The sequence below is a fragment of the Anneissia japonica genome, unplaced genomic scaffold, assembly GCF_011630105.1.
Source record: "Anneissia japonica isolate Jap-2015-1 unplaced genomic scaffold, ASM1163010v1 scaffold724_len3256291_cov202, whole genome shotgun sequence".
NCBI classification, from domain to species: domain Eukaryota; kingdom Metazoa; phylum Echinodermata; class Crinoidea; order Comatulida; family Comatulidae; genus Anneissia; species Anneissia japonica.
Window position 1 is genome coordinate 1637211 of NW_022744966.1, and position 23591 is coordinate 1660801.

Here is a 23591-nt window from a genome sequence, read left to right on the forward strand (position 1 = left end):
AAAATAAACTAAGCATCCACTGGAAGGAATCCCAATATCTGCAGACGGATCCGTTTCGGCCTTCCGGGCCTCATCAGTGCAGCTGGGTACAGACCCAAACGAAACGTCCGACCAGCTTAGGTAGTGCCTAAACTAGTCCCACGACCACTAATGATTACAGAGCCAAACCAAGACAATATATATACACAGCCCAGGTGTGAATGCAAATAGTGGAATACAAGCTATACGGCTCGGTTCCAGTAGATACAGAGAATATTTTGTCATTCTTAACGCGTCCTACAAAATTCTTACGAGACAGCACTAGTCCGTGAATTTGTGAACAAGATCGGAGATCTAAAGATGCAATCTCTACCGTGCATCAATGGCGGCGCTGGATCTCAATAGAGATTCTTAAATAATATACAAGTTTGAAAGGCAAATGGGAAAAACCCATAAAACAGCAAACGGCCATATAATGCAAAACAATTTAAAATTAAAATTAAAGCGGAACAGTAGAGAATATATATATATATAGGCCTATAGTGTAAGAATAGTGTGTGGTCATATATTATATATAGATATATATATAATATTTTATATTATAAATATAGCCGTTAACACTGTAATATGTCACTTGCAGAGTGCTCCATGGTAATTAACAAAAAGCGAATTAAAGCAAAAATTAGAGGTTCAGTAGAGGTTTGATTAGGCATTTCATTACTATTTAGTTTTGTGCTGCACATACACGATGCTATACTCTTCACCTATATAATTTTCACATGGAAAAAGTTGAAGAAAAAATTATGTAAATATTATGTTTACTTCAGATTTTTGTTCAGATTTTTGTTTAGTGTTTTAAGAGGTATAAAATAACATCAATATCTTCAACATGAATACATAGGCCTTATGGTAGTCCCTTGTCTTTGGGGGAGATCGGCTACCCTCTAATCGGGCTGAGAGACCACTTTTAGCCCAAGTAGAATTTATTATTCTACACCGAGCCCCAAGAGCCCAGCAGTTGAGGTCCCGCAAATGGTCTCATAATTGGGGTGGGCAACTGTATGCGAATATAAAGATGCTATTTGTATAACCAGACCTCTACACAGAAAATGGCAATAGAGACTTACAATATTCTAATTGTCAACTTAAAAAGCCCGATCGAAAAAAAAAACTACTTAATACAGCAAGTTTTAATGTATTAACCTGTGTTGTAGGCTATCCATTTAAAGTTAAAATTGTTTCCATTTACGTAGAGTACTTAACAAAATAACATGTACAGTGCACCCTCTAATTCGAGACCCCTCTAATTTCGAGACCCCTCTAATTTGAGATCATTTTTCCAAAGACCCCAAATAACAATCTTCAACCTTTTAACACAAAGCTAGCCCTCTAATTGGAGACCAACCCCGAGACCACCCTAAATTTTCAGGTCCCGAAGGTGGTCTCGAATTGGAGGGCGAACTGTATTGATATACAAATTAAAACTTTATGACAACTTTGAGCAATAGGCCTAACCATCTACAAAATATATAATTTTAGATAAACACGTTTGCATAATAATCGGATATTAAGCAAGCACGTTAAATAAGGCTACTGTATTATATTGTTTGTTCTGTTTCATTTTCCGTAGAATATTTGGTTAAGGAACACCGGTATCTGTATTGTTGGACATAATCCGTTTACGATTGTACCAGATCAATGCAGTAATCACCAAAATTACAACGATGATACCGAGAACAACAAGAACGATAGTTAGGGTGGGTGTGTCTTCCTTGTTTGGACTGTCATCATGGTCTCCTGGATCAGGTCCTTTCGTTGGGCTCTCTGGTAAAATGCCTTTTATTTCAACGGTTACTGTGAACGGCTTATCAAACTCATTATAAGCTACCCCGCACGATATCGTCTCTAAAAGATCCTGCTGTCCAAAATTTAAAATAGTCATAACATTTCCCACCGCATTAACACTAAATCGCCCACTGGCCAGACTAGTAGTAAACGAGAGAATTTTCAGTGGGAGATCTCCAACAGCACTACAGTTAAACTTAACATAGGTGCCAAACTTCACTAACCCATCAGGAATTATATCAATAATTGGTTCTATGGGGAATGGTATGACTTGACATGATTCTTTAATATCTAACACTGGAATGTCAATCTCGCAACGGAACGTTTCTCCGCGATCAGGTTCTTGAAGGGTTAGCTGTAGATCCAACGTATCCACTTCTGTCATATTGGAATTGACTACCTCACCCCTGAACCATGTGATGTGTGGGTTAGGGTCTCCCCCCGCCGCCGAACATTCAAGTGACACGCTGCTTCCTATGACTGGGAATATGATGGTACTTGCGTAAACTATATTGCAGACAGGAGAACTGGGCTTAGTTATGACATCGATGAAGGCAGAAGCAAGGTACACGTTTGCGCTCCCGTCTCCACGATTATCCGCATATCCACAGTCATATTCCCCTTCATCGGCGTAGCTAAGATTTCGTATGGTTAAGTTATACCATTCATTATCGTCAACGGTAAGCGTGTACCTCATCCGTTTGTCGGCATTCGTTGTTGCGAGTGCAGAATCCCGTGTTAATATCTCGTTTGAATCTTTATGAAACCAAACGATCTGTATGTTAAGCAAATCAACAAACTGACAGCTTAATGTAACATCGTTACCAGTTAATCCGGTGAAGTTGTCCGGAGTTTGAAGAACAGCCGCTGCTGTTATGGAGTCGAGCAAACAGCACTTAAATAAGAACACAACAACTAGAATCGACGACATTGTTTTGATGTATCCAAACAAATACTAGTACAGTCTGATGAAAACGAACAATACAGTAAATTCCGGTTGCAAAAGTTGCAAATCCCTTTTCTAGGATTTATTGTCAGGGTTGAATCCCACGTCACCGATTGTAACCGCAATCACAAACTAACAATACGATAATATTAGTCTACCATTGTAGGTTAAAAAAATATTCAATGACGTGCCAAAAATATCACTGTATTCTACTTAAAATTCTTATAGGCACATCGGACCATTATTCCTCCATGATCGGACTAAGCAGAAAAAATGCAGGAAATGTTTAGAGAAAAGGACATGACCTCAAAGGCCTAACTGACATGTCATATCGGTACAGTCTAGTATTGTTTTGTGTAGTTTTAGTACCGTCTTGAACTTTACAGATAAATTGTATCGTGGGATTTCCCTAGTCATTTTTATGGACTGGACGATCACGATTTTTGCCGACGTGAAAATGTAGGGGACAAGACTGGTGTCTGAAACGGCCCCCCTCCCCACCTGTTCTGCTGCCACAGTTTCGGCACGGGAGATACGGGGGGGGGGGGGTGGCGTTTTGCCATAAAATTTTAAATGTGAAGCACTACCCACTTATATATTCTGAAAATGTTGTGCCCCCCCCCCCCCCCCCGCGTTTGAAAAATTCTGGAAAAAGATAGCAGCACGGGCTGATTTACAAATCTAAAGACTGTCTGAAACTTATTCTGTGTCGGGGGAAGGGGTCTTTGTTCTTACTTTAGGCAATGAACTCTCTATGAGTTGGAAGGATGTAGCTGCTCAGAGGCGGATCCAGAAATGTCCAAAAGGGGGGGGGGGGGAAGAAAGTTGGGCCGATTGAGACAACACTGTCGTAAGGAGTCCGGGGGCATGCCCCGCGAAATTTTTGTGTTCTAGACGCCCGAACATAACATTTCAGGCATTCTTGGCCATCATTTTTTTCTTTTTCTTTCTTTTTTTTTCTTTTTTTACCTCCCGAAAGGGGGGGCCGGGGCCGGGCCGCCCCCCCCCCCAAGTCCCTGCTGCTTGTGCATTTATTATGTCAAATAAAACAAAAATAAAGCGAAATGTATAGGTACTGACAACTTCACAAAAGTATCTAAATGACAGTGTAGGATTTCGAATATCTTGATGCAGAGTTTTTTGTTTAACGGTGACGAGCATCTTACAGAAAGATATCTTCATGATCAATAGCGAATCTGTTCGTTAGTAGTGAAATTAAATAACCGAATAAAAATCAAACATCTAAATAATGTCACTTGGGACACATCCATCCATGTTTACAAAAAAATGTCGGCGAAACGTCCTATCGGCAAACTGGCATTCGGCGAAATGTCGTGTCAGCGAAATGTCGTGTCCGCGAATGGTATTTCGGTCAATTGGCCACGGTTTTGAAGTAGGACTTCTTATTAACAATATGCCCTACATTGACGAGAGGTCAGGAGGGGATCATTACTTTTGTTATAAAGAGAAGGACGTTTGGAATAAATTCTTAAAAGAAAAATAACGCTCTCGACTTCATTGGTGTCATTTTTAAGTTTAAATAATGAGGTATAACTCCTTATTGCTATAGTAATGTATTTTAAACTTACCTCCCTGTTTTTAACTTCACTGGGTCCAGTAATATAGTGATCTAAAGTTACTTTAAAATTGCGTAATGGTAATCGCCGATAAATTCAATTTACATTTTATTTAGGAGCTACTGTACTATATGTACGGTGTTAATATGGTCCAGCTACAAATAAAAAAGTATGGGTTCTTTTTTTGAAAATAAGGAACCGATGATACATGGAAATTCAAGGTCATGTAGTGCCAAAGAAATGTTTCTCATGTGGTATCTCATCGTTTTATGAATACATGAAAATTGGTAGGCCTATATGGTTTTGTGTGCGGACTATATGCATCAAAAAACAGTCTAATAATTTCCACTGTTAATTATCTTTATTGGTCATTCAAGTATGGTACTAAAATGGAATTACTTTTTACATTGAGAGGAATTATGAATCCAACCACTGAAATATGCGAACTTGTTTTTTTGTTTGTTTTTGTTTATGCATTTGTAAGTTTATTTAAGCAAGAGGCAGATGAGTGTCAGTGTAATCGAATTGTGTATTTCTATTTCAAATACAATCACATTTGTTTTAAAATTTATTTTGATATGGGCATTGTCTGAAGTAAAAAGAAATTCGCCCCCTGGAGTACTTTTGATACTTTTTAATCGAAACTCGACCACGCCCACTTTGCTTTCGTCGGGGAAATCAAAGTTCAAAGAAATCTCCTCCGGGAGATCTGGTTAAATGAGCTTTCTCAACATATAACAATAATGAAAATCATTATTATATTATATATATTTAATTTTATTTTGCTGCACATGGGCATACCCATCAGCACTGACTCCATGAGACAATTGATAATAAAGTAGTTAAAATATGCATATGAGATGGGTTATTTTGACAACAGTTAAGGAATATTAGCCCTATCATATACAGTAGATGAAAACAGTGGAGAAATGTAGCCCTATCATATACAGTAGATGACAACAGCTGAGAAATGTAGCCCTATCATATACAGTAGATGACAACAGTTGAGAATGTAGACCATCATATACAGTAGATGACAACAGTTGAGAAATGTAGCCCTATCATATACAGTAGATGACAACAGTTGAGAAATGTAGCCCTATCATATACAGTAGATGAAAACAGTAGAGAAATGTAGCCCTCATATACAGTAGATGACAACAGTTGTTAAATGTAGCCCATCATATACAGTAGATGACAACAGTTGAGAAATGTAGCCCATCATATACAGTAGATGACAACAGTTGAGAATGTAGCCCATCATATACAGTAGATGACAACAGTTGAGAATGTAGCCCATCATATACAGTAGATGACAACAGTTGAGAATGTAGCCCATCATATACAGTAGATGACAACAGTTGAGGAATGTAGCACTATTATATACAGCAGATGACAACAGTTGGGGAATGTAGCCTTATTATATAAAGTAGATGACAACAGTAAAAACACCCGACAATCAATATATAATAAAAAATCAAGCCATTTAATTATATGACAAATACCATGATGAGTATTGTAGAGAGAAATAAATGATTTTATTAAAACTTTCAGAAAAAGCTAGCCATAATGATCTAAGCATGAAGCTATACCAATTGTCCCTTACTATTACCGTTCACACCCCTCTTCATGTTAGGCGTACTGCAATTGCTGATGTCTATATTGTCACATCAATGATTATTCATCAGAGGGCGGATGTTTGAATAGTGGATCTGTTCCAGGAACATTATCCATCTTATTTATTTTAAGTATTAGAAGTAGAATTAAGACATGTATGGTATTCACCATATATCAACAGTAGTACTGTACTGACAATATGAATTGGTGCACACCTACCAATCCCAACATCCTGGGTACGATCCTTGCAAAAGGTCAGCACTCCACAATGAAATTTGAATATAGAGCACCACACTTCATTGGATCATGGAGGAATTACCTCCATGATTGGATGGATATGGTGTCAACCTTAAAAGAATATGTAACCACTTCCCAAGTATGAAAATTATTCACTGGCAAATGTTTTCAAATCACATGGATATATTTGAAGCTCTTATTATATATCTATATAAATATACTTTGTTATCTTTTATAATTAACTAAAGTTAGTTCCATAAAAATACACATTAAACTAAATTGAAATTGTCATCAACTATAAATTTTAAGTACAATACAAATGTATACTGCCTCCTACTTGGGATGCTCATTTGATTTTTCCTGATTTAACAGTTTTTGCATTTGGAAGCACACATTGTTGTCCATTAAGTAACCTACAATAATAATACACATAGTCCCTACTAGAAACTAACAAGTCCAGTTTATTCCTGTAAATGCAGTCAAGTTTATTACTGTAAATACTGTACCTTCATCACTTCCATTTAGCAAATAAAAACACTTAATTGCTATTACTATTAGGCAGTAATAAAACAAGTACAGTGTATTAAGTACTGAATTTCTGTACTTTATATGTATCACTTTAACTTAACAAAATAAAAACACTTGATTGCTATTTTTTAGGCAGTAATTAACAAATCCGGTTTATTATGAAAATGACATCTGTACATTGTATCTTCATCATTTTCAATTGCTTTCATTTCATAAACACTTTCACATGTGCATTTAGAAGTCTCTTTTAAGAACAAGTTGTTAATACTGTTTTCTTTCTTTCAAATCCACCATAAAACTGGGCCTACAAAAACAGAAACATTTATGAGAAATAAAGTGTACTGTCCTTGTAATCGAAATTACAATGACTCACTGCTGCCTCAAATGCTTCCACACAATTTGATATTTTGTTGATTAATTAACAAACCCAATACAAAGTATATTAGTATTTTTGGAATGCTAGTTGTAAGCAAATATACAGAAGTGCTTCAACTTAAAATACAGTTTTCCCCGATGACTTTTACAGAGTTTATATAATTCACTCGAAAATATTTATGAATAGGAACACCTATTATGAATATCATAAGAAATTATTAATTTTCTAAAAATGTTTCCTAATTAAAACCTTGCAAATAAAAAATGCTTCTTATGAAAATTATTTATAAGTCACTTTACAGACAAGGTATGCACTGGAAGACTTTTTTGTGGACAAAAGTGAAAACACCACCTCCCATCACCATTTTTTCCCTCCCCTCCCTCCTCTTCCTGTTTACTTTGGTTACCTTTGAACTTCAGGCACTCAGGCAAGAGTAAAAAAAATTCTTAATTATTTAAAAAATATATTTCATTTTAAATTGAATTTGATCATATAAATGCATTTGTGATCGATTTTCACAACAAAAGTAACAGTTAAATAGAATAATTTGTATCCTCCAAATTGAGTACCTTTTGATCTACACTGTCTTCCAATTTTTGATATTTAACATCGCTAAATTTTGAACTATTTTTTCTAATTTTTAGGTAAATACAAGAGGATAATAAAATGCAAAATACTATAAGGATGAAAAACATACTGAGAGTTTTAACAAAGGGTCTACTATGTAAAGGAAGGTACACAACAACACAATATGTATCACGTTTGATGTAGTCTGCATGGCAATCAATACACTCAGTGGCCATACCACCATAACAGGTTAAGCACGACTTATGACACTGGTCACATGACTTTTCGAATTCTGTGTCTTTCAGATAGAAACCACTCGGACAATCATTCACACTACTCCGTCTACTTGTACATCCGTTTATTCCGGCCCCAATACATGTTTCACAGTCTTTATGGCAGGGTAGGCAAGACTCTGTAAACACTGTGTTGGTTAGTTCATGGCCTTCAGCTACTGCAACTCTATAATTACCCTTAGGACATGGTGTGGTTGTTGGACGTTCTTGCATGCAATCAGTGTCTTCCCCACCATGGCAAGTGTAGCAACGTTGATGGCAGTGTTGACAGATGCCTAGGCCATGATCAAGGTACGTGCCATCTGGACAGTAATCATTTGATATTTCTTCCTTTTCAAGACACTGCAATTCATTTGGACCAGAGCAGGTTTTACAATCTGCATGACATGCTTTGCATGTGCTTGTAGCAACATCAAGATAGAATCCCACAGAGCATGAGTGAAGCTCTTGTGTCGTTGGAAGCTCTTCTGAGCAACTTCCTAATTGGTCGCAAATCAAACAACCTTTGGCGCAAGCCATGCATTCCCAAATGTTCTCATCAAAATATGTGCCAGTGACAACCTCTCCAATAGTAATTTTTCCACAATCTGGGGTCTCTTTCTTTTCGTTGCATCCAATGATTTCTCCTGTAAAACATGTCTTGCATGATCGATGACAGACGTCACATCCCCCCAAGTTATTGAGGTACCAGCCAGCTTTACACTGAGTACACGGCATGTACTCCGGACCATCGCATTTGCTACAAGCAGCATCGCATTTAATACACTTACCAACTGCCTGCTCATAATCATTATCATTAACTCCAAAGGGAAGAGATCCATCGAGACACTTAATACACATGGTATCCCCACTTGCGATGCAGAGACCACAAGATGGATGGCAGGGATTACAATGGATTTCTCCATTTAAATTCAGTTCTTTGTAGTAACCAGGAGAACAGTCAGGTTTAGTGGTGGTTGTTTGAAATGGTTTATGACTGGTGGTTTTCAGAGGTTCATTAACAGAGAGTGTGGTCTGCTTACTGGTTAGGTTATTCAATGTACTACTATTTGTTGCTGGTATCGTAGTAAGTAGTTCCGTCCTTGCCACATACTGTTTTGTGTGGCTGTTACTCTTTGTTGTTGATTTATCCATCGGTGGATTTGTGAGCTTGATGGTTGATCCTTGCATGATGGTAGTCGTTTGCTTGGTGGATGGTAAAGGTATTTTGGTACTAGGTAAAGGTTTTTTGGTGGTTTTTTGCATGAAGGTAGTTGTTTGCTTGGTGGTCAGTAGAGGCTTTTTGGTACTAGGTAAAGGTTTTTTAGTTGTTATTGCTAGTGTTTCGGTGGTTTTCCTCTTGGTTGTGGGTTCTCTGGTTGTTGGTTGTATTTCTGTGATTGGATTAGTCTCTGTGCCATATAATTTTAATGTCCAGGAAGTTAAGAAACCTAATAAAACAATGAGACAAAATAGACATGAGTCGAACTGCATTAACAAAGACAGATTAAGATACAGATTATTTAAGACATTTTTTGCAACTTTCAGTTTTTTCTTTTATTTTCAATGTCATTTGTACGTCATTTTATTTACTCATCTTGGATTCTTGTGAACTATTGGCATTAATTGTACTGTTTTATTTTTTTATACACATCTACCAAGCAATACAATCTTCTGTTTCTTATAGGGACCAATAAAAATCTTGATGAAAAACAATGATATTGTGTGCTATAATTAGTTAATAACTATAGGCATGTTTCAGTACATAAGCCTTTCCCCCTAAACTCAATGCTAATCATATTATTACGCAGAATATTACACTGATGTATTTACAGTATTTAGCTATTTTTTGATGCATCTGAGTGTTTGAATTATTAAAGGTATATTGGTATTGTTTGATAATTCTACATATATTTGAATGGATCTATATGAACATGAATACATACCAGTATGAGATGAACTTCCTTGGTTTTGGATGTCCAGGGTCCAGGGGCCTGCCGGCTGCTCTCCCCAAGTGTGCGTGCTCATAAACTCCCAGTTTGAAAACCCGGTGCTCGCAGAATCATGTTGTCTTTTGGGCAACAACATGGCCCTGGTACCCATGGGGGATGTCAGATGGATTACGAGATCTCCGCGTCGGGGAAAGGTGATGGAGAGGACTGCATGAACCTTCTCCAAGTAGAGTACATTCTCTGTTGTTCCTGTGCAACCATCACTTACAAAATCTACAGATAATTTACCTCGGATTTGTCTGAAAAAAAGTTATAAATTCAGATGAATACTGAAATGATTGGATAACATTTTAAACAAATCGAGAAAAAATGCAAATGTTTAAACCATTAAACCAAATCCATATGAATGACTTCACAGAAATGTGTTGAGGATAGTACAACAATCCTAAGGAGTGGAGCTGTAGCTTGTTGGTTAAGATGTGTGCTTTTACTTCAAGGAAGCAGAGCTATTAGCTGGATGGTTATTGTTTTTATTGTTCAAGGGTGTGGCCTGGTCGATTTAAAACCTGTCAAATCGAGGATTTGTTTTTCTCACAACTAAAAAACAACTCCACAAAATTAAACAAAGTCTTAGTTTTTATATTAGGTATTGATCTATTCTGTTACTGCTGTTGGATGTCAGACTAGCAAAGACTAATGTTGTTGTGATCGTTTCAATATTAGATTTGATTATTCGTACATATCTACATATATGTTTACGTTCCTGCAAGTATGTATCAAGTTTGAGTAAATACTTACTTGCGTTGTTGGACAGCAGTCTGGGTACATGTACGCATAGGAGGCACAGTTGTCCATCTTAAAGCTAAATCAACCATAGCTGAGGCATCCATTAAACCAAATCCATATGAATGACTCACTGCAAAAAATTTTTTTTTAAAGAGGTTCACAACATCACTGATGCATAAGGCCTCGATATTTTAATTGCTCCAAATTGTTGGATAAAATTGCGAAGATTGTAGAATCAATGTTTGCGCCCCCATCGGTATTTGCATGTATTTGATGCATTTACACTATTCTTTTCAGAATAATATTTTCAGAGGTCCATTAAATAAAATTCAATTCAATAATAATCATACAGTGGTATAGACCAGTCTTTTGAAAATACTTTCCAACAAAATTATTTGCATGGAACACTCCATTATGGAGTTACAATATTTTCAATAATAGGCCTATGTCTGATTTGTGAAAATGGTGTATGATGAGATTTCTTAGCAAGAGTGGCCATGATTGGTGAAATTAAGCAACATGATAGACCAATAAATAAGATGCCTTCATTTGACAAATCAACCTGTTTAGTACAAGGAAGTTTTTCAAATAGGCCTAAAACCTTAATTTTTTATGAATTCCCAGACAAATTTTGAAATCCAAACAAATTATAGATTTTGAAATAAATTAAATCTGTGACTGTGCGAAATACAAACCTTTATATCCAGCTCCATTTGTTGACCAATCATTGGCTCTAAGCATGTCAGGCTTGGCTGTGTTAACCACAATATGCTGCATGTCTCGCCAAGTGAGGCTAGGGCTAAAAAGAGAAATCAAAGTACAGTAATAATAATAAAGAGTCTGAAGCTGAGAGGATTTAAAAACTGTCGTGACTGATATTCCTCATTTTCTGGATATAACAATGATGCTAATGGTTGCTTTTCACTTCATACTTTAAACTGCAGAAAATGTGGTTTTTTTTTCAATGGCACTCCTCATGTCAAAGAATGTGGTGTTCCATGGCATAAATTTTCCGCTCAATTCTTTTTCTTTACATCATTTTATTACATCAACTAAATTATGAAATTTGTTATGCCAACAATATTCATCTGTACATTGCGACCTGGCTACTCAATCGTCTCAAGGACTTTCATAGCAGGTTGTTAAATGAGAACCAGAGTTCAACAACAATGATAAAGGTCGATTACGAAACACATGATTGCAAGATGCGACATCAACAAACACATTGCATAACAGTATAATCAAACATTCACTCCAGCTTATCTGTCTGCTCAGCAAAAGTATGGCAGGTCACCAATTGTATGGCAGGTCACCCATTGTATGCTATTTCACCAATTGTATGGCAAGTCACCAACTGTATGCCAGGTCACCAAGTATTCTAAATATATTTCTGTTGCCATAGTTTCCAGAAACAGAGAATAATTCTACACAGAGACATGATTTTTCCTGTTGTTGCTTGTCTGTAGCTATATTGACCATTGTACGGACATTTTGATTGACCAGTAAAGACATTAACAGAATAGTAAACAGTAGCATAGTACAGATGCCATGTACGTTGGGCGACATTAAATCTGATTTCAGCAATTACAAGCTAATCCACTGAAGTGACAAAACATGAATCAAAGGTTCATGGCATTTGCTGCACTGTTATACTCATTGAAACTGCTAGAAAGTAAATAATTAAACTCAAGAATACGCATTTAAATATCCTAATTGAATGCTATAGCAGTCTTTGGGGGATTTTAACACGTTAACCATGTTTCATGCCAGTGTATATCCTGGCCCAAGTAAGTTAAATAGATACCACAATTATTATGTTTTTTAATGCTTACTATTGTTAGGTAACTTTTGAAATAGTGGATTAAGCTTTTTTAGGGCTTGACGATATTGATATAACATATGTTTGGTGCTGAGATTTGTATTTTATAATGTGATTTTCCTGTTTCCTTCTTAAGGCCAATATGTGACCTGTTAGCCAGCCAGCCTGCCAAATTATACTTGAAAAATGTAAATTTGAAAATACACTATGTAAATAAATAAATATTATGTATTATGATGGTGAGCTTTGTCACTGACTTACTTGGCTTCTAATGCAAGTGCACAGATTGCAGCTGCAAGGGGTGCCGATGCTGATGTACCACTGTGTAGCTTGGTACATTTTTTCCTAATATCAACTGTCACCTATTACAAAAGACAATTAAATAATTAAACAGTTAGGAACATTATAAAAAAGTGGCCTGATTTGTTTTCCCACATATGCTGTGTTTCATAATAGTTAAAATTTTCTATATACTTGAATAGATAATATAAATTAATTACAAAAATCTCACATAAAAAGAAATAGCAGGTAACAATTTATTTGCAATGTTTGATATTCACAGCCAGAGCCAGGTTTATTGTTCAATGTTACAAACCACCCTCCCCTCACCCTTTCCCTTCTCTGTTGGACAGCTCATCCCTTGGTCAGGCAATTCTGGCACCACCACTGGGCCACAACATAGTTTCTATACCTGAAGGGTTTGTCTGCCCAAGAATGCATAGACTCACCAAAGTTTTTAAAGGCTGACTTTCAAGTTGGTCAATCAAAACAAAATTAGATACATTCAACAAACACTTAGTAATTACATTTAAAGTCATGTATTCATAAAGGCTAATCATATGTCACTAAATGAATAAAATACTTTAAATGTGATTGGTCATGACGGAGACCCTATTTATATGTGATTGTCATATCTTACCACTTGTCTTTCATTGCCGCCTCCACTACTGTATGTTGTTGCGAGGGTTGAGGCGCATTTCTCTGAGTACCATGGTACATCTCCTTTCTCAGAGACACTGCTGACAGATAAAGTGTAGATGGTATTGGTGTAACCATCACAATTACAACTGTCCATCATGCGACCACCGTTTCCAGATGCCCATACAAATATTGAGCCAAGACCTCCTCTTCCCTGAATAAGTTATCAAGAGATAATCCTTAATATTCAATTCAATACAAAAAGAAACATTCATTGATTTAAGCATTTAGAACAATTGTACAACATCAACAATAATATACCAAATAGCAGCTAAAACCTCAACAAAAAAAGGTAAACATTATTGAAATTTCATATTGTTCTCTACGGCTTTATTTGAAATTCACTCTGAAATAATATTTAACACTGTATATCAATATAATAATTATTTAATTGTTAATAGTACCCGTAATAAAATTACAAATAACAACATCAACATTTATTCTTATAAAGTTTGTATGCTTTTTTACTGAAATTATACATAATACAATTGTTGTAGTAATTACAACAACTTATGAGAAAATATAAAATTTATCTTCATAAATTCTGTTCTATCAACTGTTAGCAATATTCCACAAAGTTAATATAAGTATACTGTAATGATACTATCAGTCAAAAAACAGAAAAATACCTCAAAATTATTGAATCTTTGAAATGAGCCTATTAAATTTGTTTTTAATTTTTGATGTGTTTTCCCTGTATATTGACTGATAGTACGTTTTTAATGATACATTTATTAATGCACTTAATCACTTTGCAATGAGTGTACCATGTGGACTACGAAATAGTTATAAATGAAAACTAACTGACTCGACATTAAAATTAGTTTGTTCATATATCATCACCAAGGGAATGACAATAAGCTATGAATTTATATATTCAATTATTGTGACTTGGGTTTTCTTAAAAGCAAAATTTGTTTTTTATATTGCTATTCAACCATTTATCATGTTATGGTCACCAGGGCAATAATACTTTCCCTGTTTTTAATTAAGAAAATGACAATAAATGATGAATGAAAGAACAAGCATCGAGCATCTAAAGTGCACTGCATCATACAGTACATGATTACAAGTAATTAATTATTCAACTATGTTTTCAAAGGTTGACTCTCATTGGACTCGAGAGACCTGCAATACAACAGTTGTAAAATATGAGAGTGACCAAAATATAAAAATTCATTGTTATTCTCTACGTTGTAAGCTATAAAATGATGGGTCATTTACTGGCACTGGAATCAACTTACTATTGCCAATGTTATGAGGACAATAATTTATTTCATCAAAATAACATTAAAATCTTGACAGACAAATTTTGCCAATTCTTTGCAAAAAGAACATGGAGAAAGAGGTGTGATCTTTTAAAAATTAAATTAACTATGTGGTGTTGTGTTAATGTTTTTAATTTTAATTATTACTTTACTGTATTTTACTTTCATGTACCATATACGTATGAAGTACCATCCATATGAGGCATGCCATCCCAAAACCAGCATACTGTTGCTAAATGTTAAACTGAGTAATAAGTACAAGAATGTGCCAGTATTGTATAGTTTAGCATTTCAAATGTTTCAAACATAACATCCAGAATAATACAGTTTACCCTCTAATCTAATTTGAGACCATTTTGGGGTGGTCTCAGGGTTTGGTCTCAGGGTTTGGTCTCCACTTAGAGGGTTAGCTTAATTTTGATACTTTGAAAAAGTTGTCTTGAATTAGAAGGGTCTCAGAATTAGAGGGGACTCGAATTAGAGGGTGCACTTTATAGCATCAAATGTCATATAAAAGAAATATTAGCAGACGAATAGTAAATACTCGACAGAACAAAATAGCTGCGTAATGACTGCGATACACGCTGTGTAATCAAGGTTGTTTCAGCTTGTGGCTGTATGGGTTTTTCATAAAACAATGTTTTCATGCAGTTTTTGAATTCTGTTAACCTACAATTATTTTTTGACTTTTTATGTGGGTAAATATTATATTTATTATTTTCTAAAATTTAATCTAAATCATATTAACACAAATGTTGTTGCTAAACTGACCAATTGGCTATGTTTGTTTTGGTCATATGAATAACTTATTTCAGCAACGGGAACCAGTAGTCACATGATATATTTAGTACCGTTAGGTATAACTTACAGTGTGATTATTGTAAAAGTACAGAAAATGGTAATGTTATTATTGTAATACTGTAAACACAAGAAATGAATGGCAAGTAAAGGCAACATGATTGTTCAAAATAGTGTTTATATACTGTGCATTTTAGGCTTTTTGCAATTTATGTAATCCTTCGTGAACCTTGAGAGAGCCTAGAAATTGTAGCATCTCTCATTCGCAATTTGCAGATGATAAATGAGGCTTATAAGTTATAATGGCAATCATGAAAATCCCAATTATGCACATTTTAAAAACAAAAGCTAATCCCTATGGAATAATTTTGAAATACATCTATTAAAGTGTGAAACAGCATGTGCAATGGTGATATGTGGAGCCAGTGGCGTAGCTACGGGCAGTGCAGCCAGTGCAAAGTACTGGGGCCCAGGGCTATTAAGGGCCCATTCATAGACTTAAAAAAAATAATTAGAATTTTTTCAAATTGAGGAGATTAATTATTGATTACTGTGTTCAATGATGTATTCAAGCCTGGGGCCCCAGCCTGCCCGACCTCTTATTTTTTCAAAATTATAAAAAAATGGGGGTAAAGGAAATTATATTCATTATATTATAAGTCTGAGAGTGTCATTTCTGATTATTTGGAGGTGCTATAATCATAAATTTGAAGTGGTCTCCCTCCTCCAGCTGTGAAAATCTCTCCCTAGCCCATCTATTCGAATTTCCTGATCCGCCACAATAAATTGTAAAATTTCATGTGCCACCAATTTTAAAAAAAATTAGCTTAGAGCAGCTGCTGCTCAACAGATTATGCCCCTCTTAAAATACTTACGAATCCAATTATCAATAGTATTTAGGAGTAAGGGGTAAAAAAAACAAAAAAAAAACACTTCTTACAATGGATTTTCTGAGAACTACAGTAGGGAATTCCCCCATCAGTGTCACCAACGGGACTGGCAATTGATCTTGCACTGGGGCCCTTTCGCACTTAGCTACGCCGCTGTGTGTGGCTATAAGCGGAATACTTTGTACCATCACATGACCTCGACATTTGTTTTCACTCTGTTATTTGACGATAGTCATGAATACAGCATATTTATGAGATATTGTACACTATGATTCTGATATGAAATATGATGTAATGTAAATGCAACAATATTATCACATGATAATGATGACAACCATCAAAACATGGATTAAGATTATGACAATTATGATTATGATGATGATAATTGTAAATGACAATGAAAATAATAAAAATGATGATCATCATTAATGAAATGATGATAATTATAAATGATAATAATAATAATAATTTGATTATGATAAAGATCAGGTTTTGACAATACTTCAATGGAGGGATTCAGCTTATAGAAAATAAAAACCAATTATCAATGATTATGACAATGATGGTAAGAATAATGATGCCAATTATGACTACAATGATACTGATAACTATTTTGATATTATAGCATCACCAAAATCAGTATAATCTTGCATCTTACCTTCAGTGCACCATCTTCAAACACTTTGCGTGCCATCTTGCCAGGTCCATCTACAGTCTTCCCGTCATCATCAGGACCCCAACTAGCGCTGTAAATATCTACATGTTGCGGGTTATGACTCAATGAACGAGCTTCTACGGCATCAGTTACATCACCATCAAGCATCCGTACACCTATATACAACATAGGACATAGTATCATTATCAAACATTCATGCACGTGTGCGGGATGAAGAAAAACATCAGTAAGAAAAAAAAAATATGACCATTAACTATTCATACACCACTTATAAGACAAATGATATCAGCAGTAAATACATTTTACATTCAAATCCTCATTCCTGGAAAGGGAAGAGTAAAAAATAAACAACTATCCTACACATACATCACAAGTGAAAGTCAGAAAATAAACAAATATATACCTATGGTACATGGAGAACAACCATCACTAAAACCATTAAAAACCCTTTTACACACACAAGAAAAATTAAACTTTTAAACAAACAAGAAATGAAACACTTCTCTTTGGTTACTTAATGTCAAGGGAAACTTTCACAGTCAGTAATTAGTAAAAAGGGTAATAATCATTAACATATAAACGTCCAAGTACAACCATTAGATGGTTTCTTTAAAGGTTACTTTACACAATTTGCATCTGACTACAACCATTAAATGCAGTCTTAAAGGTTACTTTAAGAATAAGTAACCTCACAGCCTAATGCATAAAGCATGGTGTAATCAAAATTCAAAAGGAAATAAATTGCCATATTCCGAGTGTAAGATCAAAGATTAGAACAAAAAATGTCTTGAAAAAATGTACTAAACTAAATCAGATGTTTAAAGAAGTGGGAACACTTTTTTTTAAAAAAAAATTAAAATTGCAATTAAAATGTAAAGTCTAGAATTTTTGATGTAAATTATTATCATTGGATGTAAATTATATTCTATAATATATTACACAATTTCTTTATTCATTTATTTACAGGACTACATTCGTTGAGAGCTATGCTACACGATGTATTTATTAAGTCCTTTATTCGAACACTGTATTTACCTTTCTTTGATGATTTATATATATATAATATAATATATATATAAATCGAAAGTAAGATATTAATTTTTTTTAATGAATCACTGTCCACAACGAGAGATTTTCTTCAGTATCTGCAAAAACATACACCATGTTTTTTTTTTAAATTTTGTTAAAAACCATCAAACATTAACAATGTGATTGTTTAGAATCATTACTATGAATCATTGTATGAGTAACATCTGGTAACCAACATGTACGGTAGATTTGCCGGATGTATAAACTATATCATAATACTACAATAGTTCCTGTAACAAAAGAATTTCCTGCAAATTTAAACAGGACACACAACTTTACCTGTTTTCATTGGAAAAATCATATCTTGGCTGTGGATCATTATCATTGCCGTTGACATCATAACTTGCATCAGGATCCTAAAAAGTCATAAAAATATTTAAAACATTTTCTAATGCTCTGTGAAATAAGTTACTATGAACTTGCTTTAAATACTAATAAAGAAAAGAAATACGTTCGTGAAAGTTGTCACACAACATGAGAAACCATAGTGCTAATTTTTTAATTTTAAATAAGTCTTTCATACAGCTAGCTCCATCATCATCCACCTAGAAACGTAATGTACAGTGTAGCTAATTATGTTGGTATTATAGTATTAAAATATATAACATATTCGGCAATTATACTTATAGTTAAATTCATTTTTTTATGTAGAAATACTTTTATCGTTTTCTTTAATAATTTTCTGATGATATGCAAGATGTTTTCTAGAATTTCTGTTATTACATAATTATTGTTTTGAGAATAAGAGTTTGAGCATGGTGTGCTCTTACGTACTTGGTGAAGCTATACAACCAAAAAGCAGTAAATTGTCTTAAGCCTTGTTCGCACTGGATTTAAAAAATGGTAAATTTAACCAGGGTAACTTTAACCAAAGTCATGGGTACATTTCACCATTGTTCGCACTTGGATTATTCACGCGGCTAGTTTTACCAAGATTTAACCTTGTGTATAAAAAATATTATTGAGGGCGCTAGTTTGTGACTTCAACTTCCGGTTTTGTTCGAGCGGTGTCAACATGGAAGAAGACAAAATGGCTTCAGGCAAAAAAACAAAAAAAAACAAAAAAAAAACTGGACATACGAGGAAACTTTGATAACTTTATGGGGAGGTAGAGAAAGCCAGGCAGGTCATGAACTCAGAAAGTTTTAACCGTGTTGCACGTTCGGATTGGACTTCTTGACCAGCGTGGTTAGTTTAACTGAGACCGTGGTAAGTTTTACTGGGCAGGCTGAGGTCGGTAAAATTAACCATTCTGCTTGGTTAATTTAACCCTGAGGGAATTGTAACCGACGTTCGGATTGGATTTTTTTGGTCAATTTAGCCAGTGACTTGGTTAATTTGACCAAATTAAGTCTAGTGCGATAGGGGCTTTTGAAAATCTACACTCTATCAACACCACCAAATTTCATGAGACAAATAACTACTGTATGATATGCCCACATTTGGATGTAGAATGAAACCATATATTGGCACATCACACAAATTTATCAGATAAAATTATCAAATTTCAAAGTAAAGCCAACAGATAAACATTGTTTGCATTTATACAAAACCAGATCAGGATGTCAGCCAGGTAAAGTTAAACAACTTTGCATTATAGAATTAGATAATTCACACTGCAGCATACAAAATATACTATTTTATGAAGATCAGAACCCCTTTTGGAAATGAGAAAGAAATAAAAAAACAAAACAACAAAAAGAAATGACATTAAATTAGAATAACATAGAATAGACAATGGCAAACAGAATGGAATAGAATGAGGCAAAATTTATTAGTTAACAATTACAAAATAGAATGCAGTAGACTATGTAAAAATATAATTTTAACAACAGCGACCGCTCACCGGTCTGCGCGTTCCTCCAAAAACCAGTAAATAGTCTTAGAAAATTTACACTCTATCAACACTACCAAATTTCATGTGACAAATAACTATGATATGCCCATATTAGAAAGTATAATACATACTGTACTCCAAGTATTGAAATACACGCCATTGTGTTGGGATTCAATATTTGACATTAATTATGTCATCATCAGGAATGCCCATATTTGGATGTAGAATGAAACCATATATTGGCACATCACACAAATTTATCAGATAAATTATCAAATTTCAAAGTAAAGCTAACAAATAAACATTGTTTGCATTTATACAAAACCAGATCAGGATGTCAGCCAGGTAAAGTTAAACAACTTTGCATTATAGAATTAGATAATTTACACTGCAGCATACAAAATATACTATTTTATGAAGATCAGAACCCCTTTTGGAAATGAGAAAGAAATAAAAAAGCAAAACAACAAAAAGAAATGACATTAAATTAGAATAACATAGAATAGACAATGGCAAACAGAATGGAATAGAATGAGGCAAAAGTTATTAGTTAACAATTACAAAATAGAATGCAGTAGACTACATAAAAACATAATTTTAACAAGAGCGACTGCTCACCGGTCTGCGCGTTCCTCCAAAAGGCAGTAAATAGTCTTAGAAAATCTACACTCTATCAACACTACTAAATTTCATGTGACATATAACGATGATATGCCCATATTTGGATGTAGAATGAAACTATATATTGGCACATCACACAAATTTATCAGATAAAATTATCAAATTTCAAAGTAAAGCTAACAGATAAACATTGTTTGCATTTATACAAAACCAGATCAGGATGTCAGCCAGGTAAAGTTAAACAACTTTGCATTATAGAATTAGATAATTCACACTGCAGCATACAAAATATGCTATTTTATGAAGATCAGAAACCCTTTTGGAAATGAGAAAGAAATAAAAAAGCAAAACAACAAAAAGAAATGACATTAAATTAGAATGTAAAATAACATGGAATAGACAATGATGGCAAACAGAATGGAATAGAATGAGACAAAAGTTATTAGTTAACAACTACAAAATAGAATGCAGTAGACTACATAAAAACATATTTTTAACAAGATTGACCGCTCACCGGTCCGCGCGTTCCTCCACATTTAAATACAGTAAAAGCGCAAGTTATTATATTGGGTTTTTTGGAAAAGCTATCAAGACAGGAATTTTTAAATTAGGATGTTTATTTGTACAAAAAATATTATTATTTAGAATGTTCATTTTACAAAATTAAAATATCTTAAATTAAAAAAATAAAATTCTTAAAATTGGGGGAAAAAAATTGAATACCAAGACGCGATTCGAACTCACAGTTCTTTAGAACACATCCTTAACCGACCGCGCCATCCATGCGACGTGCCCTATTAGTGGTAATGGCAGTAATGTACAGTCCTTGCTGAAACCATGGCGGTATTATTGAGAAGATCACTTGAAAAATCTCTGTGCATGCAGCGCTATGCAAATGAGCCAAGAACAAAGCTGCTGCAGCGCGTGAAGAATGTTTGCATGATGCCTTTGAAGTCTAAAGCCTGGTTTCCTGTCGACGTAAGAAGGCAGATTTACTTACGATTACGTTGTTTTATCGTAAGAAAATGCGATTTGACAGGAAACCGATTACGACTGGTGCGTTGTGAAATCGACGTAACGTAAACTAAAATCGTCGCAAAACAGTTTTGGACAGGAAACCGACGTGTTGAATTTTCATGTGATACGTCGATTTTCCACTATTTGACAGGAAATCGCGATTTAGTGACTTTTTGTTGAATGAACTCGCATACGTTGCGTTGCAAACGATTCTTATGAAAAGTTGACTCCAAGTCAACTTTTCATAAGAAACGTAAGCGGAAACGTATGCTGTCTGTATATCTTGCCTATACAACAACATTGTCGACGAACTAGAAATCTCATTGACTCTTACGTATTTATTATAAAATGGTTAAAAAGAAGCATATCCTCCACTTTTTTCAAACACAATGATAGGCATGTAAAATCTTATAGATTTTGTTAGCCCTATACACAGTGGCGGCTCTAGAATATAATTTATGGGGAGGGGGGCCCTAAGTATTTATGGGTGTAACTATAGCGCGCATCGTTATCCGAGGGCCGAAGGCCGGATCCGGGGTATGGGAGGGATTGCTTGACTTCTTGATTGGCTGGGATGGGAAAACTAGGCCTATTTTTTTATTTTGGTCCGACTGCCCAACGACCTTTGGCTGATGGGTGGGGAGGGGGGCTTGACAAGACCGATGGGGAAATTACCAGACCGATGGGGGATTAATACCTCTGTCTCACCCCCCCACCACCCGACGGCGCAATTAGATTTAATAAATTACATTTATTATACAAAAAAACTTAAAGGCCTATAATATAAAAATTATGTATAAAACATTATAATATAGGGCCTAAATAAATAAATAAAATATAAAATATATAGGCCTATTGCCAGTTGGAATATTTTCTGTTAATTTCAATAAACAATTTTTTCAAGTGTATTTCATTCTTAATTTTAATTCATGTTTATATTATACAACCCGAATTTTAACATTTAAATCATGTTTTCTGTATAACTGTCTATCTGGAGATAAGATCTGTCAGTTCAAAACATAATATAATAAGGTGAAATGAAATAAACAAAGTACAATATAGGCCAAATTGATATTTTGAGAAAGAAACACTAAAATTAATAACGAGAAAGTTAGCAAATCGAGATTTGTAGGCCCTTATTCTGTACTACAGGACTAGACTATTGTTTAAATCCAACGGTGAAAATTGTCCTCGAATCTCGCCAGGTAATTTTAATGAGGATACCAGACAGGAAGTGAGAAATGTTAATATATCGCAGTCGCAAAGAAAAATTCTAACTTGACGTAACATGCATGTGACGACGTTAGAAGAGGCTTTGCTGTTCGAGCTTGAAAAATTCAACCTATCGTAAGAATCGTAACCGGCTTATTTTGTCTGCGGCCCAGCACGATCAAGGCGCGGCTGTTTTTGTCCAACTTCTCGTAACAGTCGTATGAATCGTAAGAAATTCTGAACTTTACATCGACAGGAAACCAGGCTTAATGTGTTCCCCGCCACCAAATGTTCAGCAGGCTTAGTTCAAAAATTGAACATGGCAAAATGGAGAGCACCTTCTATTTATAATGCGCACTACTTACAGTCAATCACTATGGCTGTGCAATCATTTCCACCTTGAAGCTAACACATTTAGCTTTCATGAAATACTAAACATATTAATACTGTACTTCTAGAAAAAAGAGTTTCAAATTTAATGAAACATTTACATGAGATTTAAAAGTATGGTACAGTATATATTCGTAACTTAAATTTCCATAAATTCAATGAAACTCGATAATTCTAATTTTAACAGATATTAATTACAGAATGATTGAGGATTATAATAACCTAAGTCATTTTAGTGTGAATGAGTTTGGACTATTCTAAAATTTAATCCAAAGTCTGAGTAACTTTCAATTTTACAAAGTCTGTTCGTGAAA

The 23591-nt window shown here is 34.7% G+C and overlaps 3 protein-coding genes across 3 annotated transcripts in view; all 3 read right to left on the reverse strand.

The window, feature by feature from the left end:
* Nucleotides 1–1068: 1068 nt before the first annotated feature.
* Nucleotides 1069–3014, reverse strand: LOC117119856 (leucine-rich repeats and immunoglobulin-like domains protein 1). Its single transcript, XM_033264834.1, has one exon. It carries the CDS (start codon nt 2753–2755, stop codon nt 1619–1621), a length of 1137 nt encoding a protein of 378 aa, XP_033120725.1. The 5' UTR covers nt 2756–3014; the 3' UTR covers nt 1069–1618.
* A 2798-nt stretch (nt 3015–5812) lies between these two features.
* On the reverse strand, nt 5813–21594 carry LOC117119784 (furin-like protease 2). The gene is made up of 9 exons (XM_033264694.1): nt 21589–21594; nt 18527–18529; nt 17094–17267; nt 13421–13633; nt 12763–12863; nt 11378–11481; nt 10695–10812; nt 9891–10195; nt 5813–9395 (listed from the first exon to the last, which is right to left on the reverse strand). Exons 3-9 carry the CDS (start codon nt 17256–17258, stop codon nt 7639–7641), a joined length of 2763 nt encoding a protein of 920 aa, XP_033120585.1. The 5' UTR covers nt 17259–17267; nt 18527–18529; nt 21589–21594; the 3' UTR covers nt 5813–7638.
* The window catches only part of LOC117119870 (furin-1-like), a gene marked incomplete at its 5' end in the record, with an annotated part of 10547 nt that continues 5431 nt past the window's right edge, over nt 18476–23591 (reverse strand). The window contains 1 exon segment of the mRNA XM_033264855.1: nt 18476–18556. Coding sequence (XP_033120746.1) covers nt 18476–18556 — 81 coding nt within the window.